This window comes from Gadus chalcogrammus, chromosome 4 (assembly GCF_026213295.1).
Source record: "Gadus chalcogrammus isolate NIFS_2021 chromosome 4, NIFS_Gcha_1.0, whole genome shotgun sequence".
In the NCBI taxonomy this organism is placed as follows: domain Eukaryota; kingdom Metazoa; phylum Chordata; class Actinopteri; order Gadiformes; family Gadidae; genus Gadus; species Gadus chalcogrammus.
In genome coordinates, this window is record NC_079415.1 from 9,534,307 (window position 1) to 9,548,514 (window position 14,208).

General features: G+C 42.6%; 1 protein-coding gene across 1 annotated transcript; it reads left to right on the forward strand.

Moving 5' to 3' along the window:
* The first annotated feature begins 124 nt into the window (after positions 1 to 124).
* lrsam1 (leucine rich repeat and sterile alpha motif containing 1) lies at positions 125 to 14,046 on the forward strand. The gene is made up of 25 exons (XM_056588659.1): positions 125 to 258; positions 768 to 954; positions 1,198 to 1,254; positions 2,595 to 2,639; positions 2,827 to 2,904; positions 3,537 to 3,605; positions 3,699 to 3,783; positions 3,863 to 3,984; positions 4,118 to 4,208; positions 5,124 to 5,233; positions 5,502 to 5,531; positions 5,902 to 6,024; positions 6,384 to 6,523; positions 6,729 to 6,773; positions 6,913 to 6,983; positions 7,250 to 7,349; positions 7,844 to 7,931; positions 8,554 to 8,628; positions 9,120 to 9,200; positions 9,704 to 9,799; positions 10,072 to 10,170; positions 11,033 to 11,164; positions 11,284 to 11,359; positions 12,096 to 12,307; positions 12,854 to 14,046. Exons 2-25 carry the CDS (start codon positions 883 to 885, stop codon positions 12,974 to 12,976), a joined length of 2,220 nt encoding a protein of 739 aa, XP_056444634.1. The 5' UTR covers positions 125 to 258; positions 768 to 882; the 3' UTR covers positions 12,977 to 14,046.
* The last annotated feature ends 162 nt before the right edge of the window (positions 14,047 to 14,208 follow it).

Below are 14,208 nucleotides of genomic sequence, written 5' to 3' on the forward strand. Positions count from 1 at the left end.
ATGAGGTTGAAATTATGATGTTTTGGTATTGGATTATAAATTGACAAATGAGTTAGGGTTTGAGGTTATTATCGGGTGGATCTGTAAGTCCGATGTCATCGAGGCTCATTAAGGTTGTGCTCCGCCCACTAGGCAAGTGACATGTTTTCAGGGACAAGAAGAAGAAGGAGCTGATGTTTACCATTTTAACTTAGTTAAATCAACCGTTCATATTTTATTCTTTATTCAACTGAGTTCGCCAACACTAAGGTTTACACGGTGAGTAACAGCGTTTTAACGCCATACCCGTTGCAGAGTTGCTCTTATTTGGCTGTTATATATGACTAGGCATACTGAAATGAAGAGCTTTCGATCAATAACATTACTTTTAGCTCGTTTGTTGTTATCGTGAAGCCTGTAATCACAGCTGTCGTATCACCATTTTCTTGACAATCCGACGACACTTGGAAACTATACATCAACACGGAGGGGAATGCTAGCGTTAGCATGAATGTGTAAATCACTAATCCTGAAAAGCCAGAAAAACATATCAACGTTAACTTGTTTCACATCAGGAGAAGCACTCTAACATAACTATTGAATGTCACTTCCGAATGGGTCTTATGTTCACATATTAACCGTTATCCGTTAATATGCACGACTTTGGTTGTTGATAAATACTATCTACATCTAGCCTCACCTTGGGCAATACGCATCTCGTTCCTGTGTTTTATTATGATGATGAATACTGTTATCGTTGTTCATCAGTATTCTTTGTCGATTCGTAGTATCCGAGAAGTGTCTCCAGCCAACTGAGAGAAGTCACTGGTGAGGCACTTGTGTTGAGGAGGGGCGGGAGGGGAGAAAGAAGACCGAGAAGAAGCAGAGGATATCTCTTCCATAATGCCGTTGTTTTTCAAAAAGAGGAAACCCAGTGACGAGTCCAAGAGACGTCTTGAGTATCAGCTGTGTCTGGTAAAAAACAACAATATTTATGTTTTTGTCTCGCCTCTGCACTGTAGTAGCCATAAACAAAGGTATGAGGTCATAAGCCCTACCCATGATGCTGCAAATGGGGTTGCCTAATAATCATGTTATTATTCCCTAAATTACATGTCTGTGTGTTTTATGTTTGTGTCTCAAATTAAAATAGAACATTTCTCCTCCAAACTTCCCATTAATATTGTTTGGTTATAGCAAAAGGTTTATGTTTTGCAGTCCAAGGAGGCCGGTGCGGATGATATACTGGACATCTCAGGGTGTGAGCTTTCCGAGGTGGGTGGCAATGAGCTTATGATGCTGCATCTTAGTTGTCTGCTCAAACCACCAACATAAATTAGTCTCTAAAATCAATCATATTATTTGTGTACCAGACCCTTTTGAATAATTTGTGTGTATTGAACTGCCATCGCGTTACAGCATTACGTAATGGAGGAAATTTGAGTCCTTATGTATTGTTGCAAAACAGTGATGCAGCAATAAAGCTGATATTCAGAGTTTGAATATTCAAGTTGATGGAATCTCACATGATAACATGAAGACACACCACACTTTTTGAAATCCTGGGCACAGCTCTACCTTATTAAGTCATCTGTATGTTGCAAAATATTGCAATAATGTACTGTTGAATTGGAGTACGGGACATACAACAACTCTAACTTGATGATTGACATAGCTATATTATACTCCAGTATACTCATTCATTGTAAGATAGATAGATGGGGTCATTGTAAGAGTCATTGAAGAGTCATTGTAAGAGTCATTTCATTTCAGAAACAATGACCCTTACACCTTTTGTTACATGTATTGTTGTTCTTTTCTTAGAATGTGAATGATAATATTGTATATTTGCCTTAACGGAAAATTACGGTGTTTTGAACATTGAGCCCCATTTCTGGTTTGTCTAGGATGAAATAGAGTGGTTAACACCAAATTTATTTATTATTTTGGTCCTGTCTCGAGTATTTGGCTGATTTCGAATTGCCCCTGCCTGCTTCACAATGGCTGGCTATGTGCGTTCAAAAACACCCCTTAACGTTCTTTTTCTGAAATGGGAAATTCATCGAGTGGTTAGTCGTTTTCTTTTATGTTCCTAATCAAGGATCGTGATGAAATACAGTTTCTGTCGTGTTTTATTTGGCATTTTGTAAATTAAATGGAAACCGGATCGGAACCGAAACCAGTTTCCGGTTCATTTACAAAAGCAGGCAGGGGCGATTCGAAGTTAGCCAAATACTCGAGACAGGACCAAAATAATAAATAAATTTGGTGTTAACCACTCTATTTCATCCTAGACAAACCAGAAATGGGGCTCAATGTTCAAAACACCGTAATTGTCCTTTTAAGTCATGTGATATTTGTGTGTTCAAGTATCTAGATTGACATTATGATTGTGGTCTAACAAAGTTGTCATTTGTTTTGATACATTTTTATTTGCTAGTCTACGCTAGACAATACAAAAAGCCATGAGTCTTGAGGAAAAGCGTTGAATTGTACCAGATTAGAACATCCATCTGCAGTCCCAGTCCAAATTTACTTGGCTGACCGGGCAATTTCATTTGTTACCCGGCAGTCAACATCATGCCGATTTGTATTCTGTTTTGTATTCTGCACAGGTCCCATCCTGTGTCTTTTCCATCAGCAAAGTGCTGCAGAAAAAGGTAGGTTAATGCCTTAGCATTGGAGGAAAGCAGCTACAAAACATAGACACGAGAATAGAATGCGGTCCGTCCCCCTCTAAACCGAGATGCTATGGCTTATGGACAGTGATGGTCAATGGCTGGTGACTGCTATCCCTTTGACAGGGTTCGATCAGAACAATAAGCCTTCATTTCTCTGCTCATCTAGGTCCTCATTCTTCATGGTAATGAGCTGAAGACTTTCCTGCCAAAGGGATCTGACATCTGCAGTCTTATGACGCTAAAGGTATGGAAACCACAGCAGGACTTAATGATGAGATGCCAGTTGTTTCTAAAGTCGTTTGTGTGCGTGGGCTGTAACACAACCAGCAAAACTGTTTGTCAGTGGTATTTGCTTTCCTGTACATCTGTGCTCAAACTATTCCATAACCTATTTATGAAATATTTAGAATATTCTTAGAACTCAGTAAATATCGTGATTCTGTAAATATTATGATGCTATAAATTATTTTGTTGGCCGATTTTACGGGTCTGCCATTTTATTTGATTAAAGTAGCGAAACGGAACCAAACCTAGTTGATACAAATGTCTATTGGGGAGTACGGTATAGAGCCCTCTGTAGGAAGGTACCATTATTTAGCTTTGAATAAGATAACATAGATGTTTGTGGCTTACTTTGATTTCTGAATCAACCTGACGATACAAGTATTGCGGAAGGAAATAATCTGATTCTCTACTGTCTGGTAGGCCAAAGTATTGAAGCAAATAGAAAAGGGAGTAAATTGACCAATCTGGTTGGTACACACATAACATCCCTCCTAGCATCTCAACACCTAGGTCCCATCCTATTGGATTCTTATCTTGTGTTGTGTTTCCTTAATGTTCATTCTTTCCTAAACTTGCAAATGTCCACCCCAGGTGCTGGATCTGCATGAGAACAAGCTCACCTCACTTCCAGACGATATCGGAAAGCTCAGATCCCTTCAGGTACAACCACTGTCTATATTGCGCTTCATACTCAAATGGATCAAATCATGACAGCAAAAAATAATTTGGCTGCTTATTCGTTTTTCCATTTAGGTTTTAAATGTGGAGAAAAACCAGATTAAAACTCTTCCCGAATCCATCGGAGATCTACAACATCTACAGACGCTCAATGTCAAAGGTAAGCAGTGCTTGGTGTCTACCTAATTGCCACTGATTGATCCAGCTATATGAAACTTTAATAAAGTGTCTTTTGACAGGTAACTTTCTCAAAGAACTGCCAGAATCAGTCGGATCCATGAGGAGCTTACGAACCCTGGACATAAGTGACAATGAAATTCGTCAGCTCCCTAAAAACCTGGGCAAAATTAAAACACTTGAGGTATGTGTGTGAACGAATGAACAATGCAAGGTTGGAAACACGACTGCTCTCTGCATAATCCCTTGGTGTCTGTGATTATGTCATTTTTGCGCTGGCTCACTATTGGAACTGTGTTTTTGTGTGTTTTGGACAGAGCTTAACGCTTGACGCTACCATGATGTCATATCCTCCGGCGTCTGTGTGTACTGGTGGTACGGAGACGGTGCAGCAATTCCTCTGCGACGGTGAGAGACCCATTTTACATTTACATTTAGCAGACGCTTTTATCCAAAGTGAACCGTTCATACACATATTCACACACCGAGGGCGGAGTCAGTTCGTGAGCAGTTAGGGTCAAGTATGTTGCTCAGTGAGACTAAGCTAAGAGGAGCCGGGAGACGAACTAGCAACCTTCCGGTTACAAGTCAACAAGCTCTTCCTCCTGAGCTTAGCTGACCCCATGCGTCGGTAAATAAGCCTACACATTGACAAATCTACAGCCATATAGGCATATAGATATATCTCACGATATACAGACGTAGATATATCTACAGACATATCTTCAGCTATGAAAACATTCACATGTGGACAGCTCTATAAACGTTCACATATCTGCAGCATAAATGCATTGACATATCTGAACTTAATCATCAGCACATGGACCTCCTTTATTATTTTATGCTTGCCCAAAAACGGATTGGTCACCCTTAAACCAATCACAGCAGGGGGGTTTCACATGATGTCAGGCACATTCCAGGTCACAATCTCGGTACTTTTTCAACCACAGCAAGGAGAATAACAACAACAACTGGCTGTTTGGTAACTCAGCCATAACTCACATTCTTGTGGTGTAAACCATATGTGGACCCAGTGTGTGTAGTCAATAGTAATGCTTGCTCTTCAGAGATATATGTGCTGAATGTCATTATTTCCTGAATCGAGTAACTAGCAGAACTAAATAATGTCCTCTTTTTTTTATTCTATCACTGGCACCACTCTTCTGTTGAGTACTTGTTGTCATGGCGACTTCAGTAGGCTTCTGCACAAGCACTTTGAATACAAATCGGAATCTCTGCTGCCGTGTGGAAGACAAGCTATAATAAACCCAGTATGCTCATTTTAATGTGAACAGGTCTGCGTTTATTCCTGTGATTATGCAGAACTGGGGGAGGAATACTGCCCTCCGTCACAGTACCTGTTGCCGGTGTTGGAGAACGACTGCTGCAAGTCTAACGAGGATGCAGTCGACAGCACCGAACTGGTCTGGCAGGTGAGCAAGACTGAGACTGCCACTTTCAGCAGCTTAATATACGGCATACTGTCAAGCATAGGGTCATTAAACCTACATCACTAAACCCCTCGTCTTAGGAATGCAATGCAATGCAATGTTTATGTACATGAGAGGGTTCAAAAGTTTGTATTTTATCTGAGCTTGTTAAAAAAGTCAAACCATGGACTTTATGGAGTCTTTATGTGATTACAATTCTTTGTCATGTTTGTATGAATAATTAACAATTTCTTTCCATTTGTTGATGCAGACTAAATTCAATGACTATGCGAAGAGAAAGGTATGACACTTATTTTCTTTATTTAAATTTAAATATGTTTGTAGAATAAGTATCATGTGTATTTATGTTCTAAAGACAAACCAAATCTTGTTAAAGCTACATGTATTTTGTATGACTGTTTGGATAAACCTTAGTAAACTGCCTTTGCAGTATTCTCGAAAATATCTTCTGAGCGGCAAAAACAGTAGTTCAAACAAATGTATAAAACAACAACATGACACACTGACCCTACATACTGGATCTGCTGCCTTTATTTACTTGCTGCTTTGGCGTTTGGCCGAGAGGCTCTAGAGACTCCATGCGGGGCTTCACTTCCGTCCTCGGTGTGTGTCACCCATGTGTTGACACCTCTTCCCTGCGCCGCCACCAGGAGCAGAAGCAGCAGGAGAAGCTGGCCTTTGAGCGACAGCTGGACGAGCGGCAGAAGGAGCACACGCATCTCCTGTTCATGAACAACTCCCACAAAGAGGACGTGCTCAATTCAATGAAACTGGTACCACTACATTTGGGACTGCTCTTCAAGGATGCTTAGAGTTTACATTGTCAAAGTATTAACAACATGGATGGAAATGTTTAGGATAATGTGTGAACACAACTCAACAAAATACATACGATAGTTTCTTAGTTGTTTTTTTAGATATTTGAATGCAGAAATGTTACAACTTTTATAAAACAAGATGAAAATGTAAAACATAAGAAAATATGTCTGTATTAACAATAAATTGGAAGCAAAATGAACTGTAGATGCAAAGGTAAACGCAAACATTAATCCCTAGTAGACCTAGGGACATCATTGTTTGCTCCTCCTCCACGATGGACCGTTATACCTTTTTATGATGGGACATCCTGCAGGATCGCGAGCGTCTGGACCAGGGCCTGTCCCAGCAGCAGAGGGCTCTGGAGGCCGACAGGGTACTGATCCTGGCCCGGGTGCGGAAGGCGGAGGAGGATGTCTCAAGCCGTGTGAGCAGCATGCTAATGGACAACACCAGGTACCTTCACACGAGACACCGTCAGTCATTTAGCACCGGGCGCTTTCACCCAAAGCGACCTACGATGAGACTGAAAACTCATCATAAGCAGGGATAAGATCGAAAAGTCAAACTCGACTTCAACTGCTTTGAAGGAAAACACTGGGCAGGGAATGGTATGTGCTTGAAGGCATAATATTATACGCATCTCCATTCATCCACACAGACAAAAGAAGAGTTCAGAGTTTCTTCAGGCATTGGAGGAAGAACGGTGAGACAGATATTTTGACAAATATTTAATTTAGAAACATGAGCGTCGTTGTTTCGCTTAGCATGAGGGCGTCACAAAAAAAGTCTTAGAAATATTTGTTTTTTTTGATGAGACATTGATTTTGTATTTTCATAACAAGAATTCGTATGGAGCATCTGACTGCCATCACACAGGATGAAGCTAATTCTCTCAGGAAGAAAGAAGTGGCCAGTAAGTATCCTTGGACATTTAGAGGACTTGTCAACCCATTAAATTGCTTTATGAACGTCCAAGTCAGAGTCTTCATTCTAATGTTGACGGTTCCAAAACGTGTACACTGTACACGCTGTATAATTGATCATGTTAAGAAAAAGAAAGATTGAAAACGAAAGCAAACAACCCCATGAAAGGTGGCCCCACTTTGTAATTCTCTGTTCCTCTATTTAAAGGATTCGTTTCCCCCTGCCCAATCCGCATGCTTGTTTGTCTCCCTCTAGCGGCCATGCAGAAGATGCTACTAGACACCTATTCCATGAACCACCTGCAGGCGTTGAGTGACCATCGCAGGAAGAATATGGTGTCGGAGGCCTACAGGAGGTAAGACTTTACTAGCTTAACAATCATGGTGAATCTGTATTTCGTCACTGCATCAATCTGTTTTTTTTCTGTATGAGCCGTTTTCAGAGACTGGGAGGGTTAACTTCTATCTAAACCATTCACAAGGGAGGTATCAGCAAGGAATGGCCATTATTCTTTAGATTTTCAGCAGGTATTTCTGGAAGCGTTTTCAAAACGGCTCCCACAGCAGAATCCGTAGAGTAAAGAAATGCCCTCTAAGATAGATAAATGCATCCGTTTCGTTACTTGAGTCGCCGTTTTGTTGTATATTCACGCCAAGCCGAGTGCCACCCAAGCAACAGGCACCAGAAACTGTGTCACAGAACATTTGTAAAAAGTGGGCGGGGATTCTGGGGCTGGAACCAGGCAAAGCCGTCAATCATTCCCCAAAATAATTCACGCTTTCATCCTTATTATTACTGTTTGATAACCTAAAGTACTTGTGTGTATGTGGGTACCCTCTTTTATTTCAGCATGGAGAGTTTAGATAGGAGGTTTGATCAGGTGCTCTCTCTGCAATTGCTGGACAAGTCCAAAGCCATCAGCCAGATCCTTCAAGAGGTACGGATGTATAATTGTCCGTACAGAATGCTCGCTGCTTGTTTCTCCGTTTCAGAATGCTCGCTTTCTTTTTCCTATAAGTGAAATCAAATTCAAATTCGAAAGTGTATAATCTCTGTACATTATCTCATTACATGGAATTCAAAAATATTTGAATTCCATGAAATGAAATAGTTAACGGAGATTTTACACTTTTTTGTTAAAAGTTGCAATTTAAAAAAACATATATTTCCATATATACGTAATAACATAACTATATCCTGTCCTTTAAATTCACAGTTTGAATATCCTGCACATGAGCCGCACTCATGCCAACTGCAATTGGCAATTGTTTAATCTCCTAGACTGGGGTTGTCCTTTCTCCGTTAACATAAGGAGCTAGATCCCTCTCTTGCTTTTTTTTTTCTTGCAATGTCTCTTATTGTCTTTTGTCATAGATATCATCTTAAATGCCCTATCCTTTAATTTACTTTATATAAATTATTTATTAGGTCCCTGACAAGACTAGCCATCTTTTGTTTTTATCAAGTCAAATTCCTGGTTTTTACTCTGTGGAAACTTGGCGAAACTGAATCTGAAACTGAATCTGATTCTGATTCTGCTTGCTGACTGTGTTCCACAGGAGGAGATGCAGAAGGCAGCCTTCGAGGCCCTGCAGCTGCAGAAGGACAGTGTGCACGGCTACATCCGTAGTCAGGTCAGTGGCGCGATGGCCAGCTCACCTAACAGAGCCATTCAGAGAGACGGATGATGATACACGTCTCAATAGACTCTCCTCTGAATTTAGTATTTTTTTCCTCAGCTTTTGTAAACTAACTAAATGAACCCGCTCTTGGAGTACAATCGATATCTTGCTTGTTAAATGAAAACGTTTTTTGATACAAATATAAAAAAACGCAACAAAAACATAACATACTGCAACTATAAGGAATATTAATTAGGATTAATGGATGAAGCTTGATAAGAAATGTACCTTATCGATCGTGTTTCCTTGCAAAAACAGAAAGACGCTATCACCATCATCGCATTGGGACTTTTTAAATTTCTTGATTTGGTATTGAGGAGACTACTAATGCTTCTTTTTTTGCGGAGTCATTCCTAACGGCCCTCAGCTTGGCTTGCTGTTCGGCTTACCATCTCCCTGATTGCCCCCCCCCCCCCCCTGTGCTTATCCCCCGTTGTCTCCAGATCAAACTCATAGAGGGCGAGTTAATGCAACTCACTAATCTGGAGGTTAAGAGACGGAACCTGGACGCTGAGAACCTGCAGGTGGGTACCCAAGGCCTTCCTCTTCTCTCTTCCCTCCTCGTCCTCCTACCACCATTTGGTTATTCATTCTCAGTCGCGGCGCAGCCTCATCTCTACATCGCCATCGCATCATGACCCACATTGGACATTTCACACAGAGGGATCACAGATGCGCTCAGACGAGTTGACATGGTGTTCGCTCACATCATGATTTAGTCGGTATGTTAGCACAGCCTAACTGCAGTGTTGCAGATCAGATCATGAAAACTGAAATGCTGATGGGAACTCTGTATTATCCTCTTAAATAGCGCATGAGCATGTGAATCGCTTCGCCAATGTTTTCTTTCTGTATGTGTGTATGTGTGTGCGTGTGTGTGTGTGTGTCCCTGTGTGTGTGTGTGTGTGTGTCCCTGTGTGTCTGTACATCAATGGGCCTGTATGTGTGTGTGTTTTTATGTGTGCATCTGTGGATTTGTGTGTGGCCGTGTGTGTGTGTTTGTGTGTGTGTGTGTGTGTGTGAGCAGGTGGTCCTGGGGGACCAGCGTACTGCTCTTAGCGACCTGCTCCAACAGCTGCTGAAGCAGAAGGACCAGAGAGAGCAGGAGCTGCGCCAAGTTCTGGTGAGGTCCCGCCCAAAAAAGCTGGAAAGCTCTAGAATAGACACCTGTTCAAAGCCATTATGGTGGCATGGAATGTGGGTGACATCATGTGAAACACTCCTATTATGCTGGCAGAGATGGATTTTTGAGTGTGTGTGTGTGTGTGTGTGTGTGTGTGTGTGTGTGTGTGTGTGTGTGTGTGTGTGTGTGTGTGTGTGTGTGTGTGTGTGTGTGTGTGTGTGTGTGTGTGTGTGTGTGTGTGTGTGTGTGCGCGTGTGTGTGTCGTCTCTCAGGTGGAGATGGAACTCAAGTCAGAGTCCAACCAGCAGAACTACTGGATGATCCAGTACCAGAGGCTGCTGGATGCTAAGCCACTGTCACTGCGCATGCAGGTACGGGGGAGCACAACCACACAACCCAAAGTCACAACATGAGCTAAGGCCGAGAGTAAAGGGGAGATGTGGGAGTTGAGAAGAGAGACGGAGCGGAAATCATTAGAAGGGAGCAAGATTTTGAACAAAACAGCCCGAAACAACGGCTGAGCACGGCTTCTAGCCTTGGAGCTTTAGGGAAGGACAAGGATTTTTTTGGTTCTAGTACAGTCTAGTACAATCTCAGTTGAGCAGGTTTGTTTTCTTGCTTCCATGGCAACAGCACGACTGTGTTTATGTGCCAATTTGTTGAATATCTGGCAATTATAGTGTTAAAGGGGTATTATGGTATTATAGTGAATCATAACATACAGGCCAAAACAAAAACAAAAATACCCATCCGAAACTTTAATGTTTAAATGGGAACATGGCTGTAGCATTGTGGTCAGTGAAGCCAGCATTTTTAACATGTATCCCTATTCTCTGATCATGGTAATTGTATAATGTAGTACGGTAGAATGCGTACTGTACTGTACTATGATGTATGTGTTGCATTGTACCTTTTTAAACCATCAGTATCATTTTGATATTATAATAATCTCTGATCACATATATTTATTTATTGAAAAAAAACATGGCAGCCTCGTCAAAATGCTCGCATGGAGGCTCATATTGGGATTGGGCCCATTGAAGATTTAAATTGCTACACCTATGACCCGTTTGTAAACACACAAGTACATGTGAATATACAGTGGATGTTATATTGCCTCGATAAACTACAATAATATAACATTTGAGTATTGATCCGAGACGGGAGATGTGGGACCAATCAATTGTAAGTATTTGTATGTATCGTCATCCCCTCTCCTTCCTGTCTAAACAGGAAGCTGGCCTGGAGAAGGAGCTGGTGAACCTGCTGTGTAAGCTGTCTGCTCAGCACCACATGCCCACCCTGGCTCACCACAGAATCACAACCAAGACCCTCCGCGAAATGAGCGCCTCTGACCTCCGCAAGGTCAGTTCACTCCGGGTAACCATACACGTATGGTTACGCGTATGTTCTAGACTCTAGAGGATCATAGTTAATAGGCGGTGTGGCAGGCTTGATGACCGGTGGTGTTGTTTTCCCCTCAGCTCGGTGTCACTGAAGTCGGCGTCCAGAAAGCGCTGCTGGACTGGGCCAAGAAACACTCCCACGGTTCTGCTGCAGGTACGCTCCTGCCCGCTAGAGCCACACGCTCCTCTCTGACCTTCACTTCATCACTCGTTCACCACTTCATCAGTTCTACACCATCACACCCACACTCAGTGGGTTACAGAGAAACTTGTGTCAATGATATCCAGGAAAGGGCCCAGCCTACTTCCCATTAGGCAGGTATCCTCCAGGAGGTTGCACCAACCACCGATTACTCCTACGGTCGCCTTTAAGAACCAAGGGACGATCCCGGATGGCATCGTAATAGTTAAAGGTGACATTTCATACCACGAGGTGTGAGTGTGATTAGCCTTACAAGCCGTTTCGAAAATCGGCCTCATACGACATCACTAGTGGGCGTGTCCACCTAGATGTGTGCTGGATAGATGAGCTACGTTTACTTCAGTCCACTGGGTAGGCTGGTAGACTGATCTATCCAGCACACATCTAGGTGGACACGCCCACTAGTGATGTCATATGGGGCCAATTTTCGAAACGGCTTGTAAGGCTAATCACACTCACACCTGGTGGTATAATATGTCCCCCCTTTAATTCATTTGCAAAAATCGACTAGGACAAAGGGACGCCCGCCAAACTACTGATACACTGTAATGGGTTAATGACAGTTTAGCTAACTTTAAATCTGAGAGTCATTAGCTAATGACTATAATCCTAGAGTCGTTATCCGTGATTTGTCAGTGAATTGCCCTGGCTTGACTCCTGGTGTTTCCCTTGTTTCTCTGTGTGCCAGGAGCCTCTAAGGCCGTCTGTCAGCAGGAGGAGGAGGAGGCGGCGGGGGCGGAGGCCCTGACACCGTCAGCACCTCTCCCCTTCCCGGACTCCCCTCTCCGGAGCGAGGTGGCTGCCGCGTACCCTAGCCCCCCCCACACCCCCGTCACCCCGTCTGCCTCCGGCAGCATGGACCCGGGCAGCTCCGAGTGTGTGGTCTGCATGGAGAGGGGGGTAAGGACAACACTCTGTTAGAGTTCAGGGTCACAATGCTCTTTTATAGTTTAGAGTCACTCGTCGGTTGGACCACATTATTCACCTATGATGGTTCGCACTGTTTAACGCACTTAAGTACAGCCGAGCAGGAGTTTTCCACGGGAAAGCTAAGCCCTTGACTTAAGTGAGGAAAGGAAAGCACTCCACTAGGGCGGAGCAGTGGCGTTCCCTGGTGAGGTCCCAGCAGTCAGCGCCGCTAGACCCACTGGGACTCTGACTATGGATCGCGCTTCTCGCTACACTCCTTGCTTTATTACAGCCCGTGAACACCTACCAAATATGCCAAATATACCTTATGCTCATCAAATTTGGTCGGATTAAGAACGACTGTCAATTTGTAAACTTCCCTCCATAACCCGAGTACCGTGGCAGCCACATAGCCGTGTTCATGATACGCTAATCCCTCTGTGTGTTGTCGTCTTTCTTCTTCTTCTTCTTCTTCTTCTTCTTCTTCTTCTTCTTCTTCTTCTCCTTCTTCTTCTTCTTCTCCTTCTCCTCCTCCAGTCTCAGGTCATCTTCCTGCCCTGCGGCCACGTGTGCTGCTGCCTGGTGTGCAACGACGCCCTGCTCAACTGCCCCCTGTGCCGCAGCAACATCGCCCAGCGCGTGCGCCTCTTCCAGGGCTAGGGACCCCCCCCCGACCGGCTCGCCCCTCCCTCCACCCATCACACACCGCACACAGCGGCCAGCGCATGTTAAAAGCAACCTGCTGTAGTTCACATGTACAGCGGACGTCGAGGAAAAGGCTTTTTATGCAAATGTATTCCAATTGGTCGAGGCACTTTTATTATCACCGTAACTTTAGAGCTGCTGGAGTCGATTTTTTTATGTCGTTTTTTGTTGAAAATATTTATAAAGGTCTGGTGCTGTAAACCACATGCAGGAAATCAAACATGTTTTATGTTGACAAATGCTTTTGAAATGGTCGAAATACATTTTAACATGCCCCAGGGGGTTCATGTCATGCAAGGTTTATCGGTTACTGTATTGTGTCTCGACGTGGCTGCATACAGGATCTGTGCCTTTTACTTGTAAATGTCTTGAGAAAGAAAATCTCAGCAAGTTCTAATATAATATCCAATATATCAATCACCTCATGTCTTAGAGTAGGATTGCTGTCTGTCCACCAGTCTTTGTCTTTAAGTGCACCACCAACCTTCTGCTCTACTATTACGACTGTCTCTCTCAGCTATGAGCTCAGCTAAGCTAAGTGCTATGACGTTATTCTGGCGCTCCGCCTGTATACCAAAGGCCCCTCAGCTCTAACTGACATCTGTCCATCATCGTCAATCAGAATGAGAGATTAACATATTCATAAGGATGGCTCTCCGTTTTCCACAGTCTGTTTTTGTGTAAGAATGTTCCAATATGTCTGAGATTCTCCTTGGTCCCCTATTCTTAGCGCTCTGTCTTCATGCAATTTCTTTTTTGATGAATGCCATGCATGCCATATGGACTAACACAGGATTTAAATAACCATTTTATCTATAGTTATAGATAGCCTAATTATCTATAGTTCTAGATAACATGATGGTAAATACAGCTGGTGTATACCTTCATTCAAGTGCTCTTACTAAAATCTTATACCTAGCCTGTTTCAAGTCCTCAGATATCAATATATTGTCAAGAGTGTATAAAGTGTAAAATATCACATATAAATGTACGGTCAATTAATCAAAGTTGAGAGTTGTGTGTCTTTTTGTGTCAATTGGTTCACGATTTTTTACATTTTAACAATATGCAACTATATGCATATACTATATGATTCCATCGAGATGTCTAGATTGGTTTTCAAACCAGTTTTACTCATTAAAAAATAGTTACAAATGTTAAATAGTGACCTAACTTAGTTCCTTAGT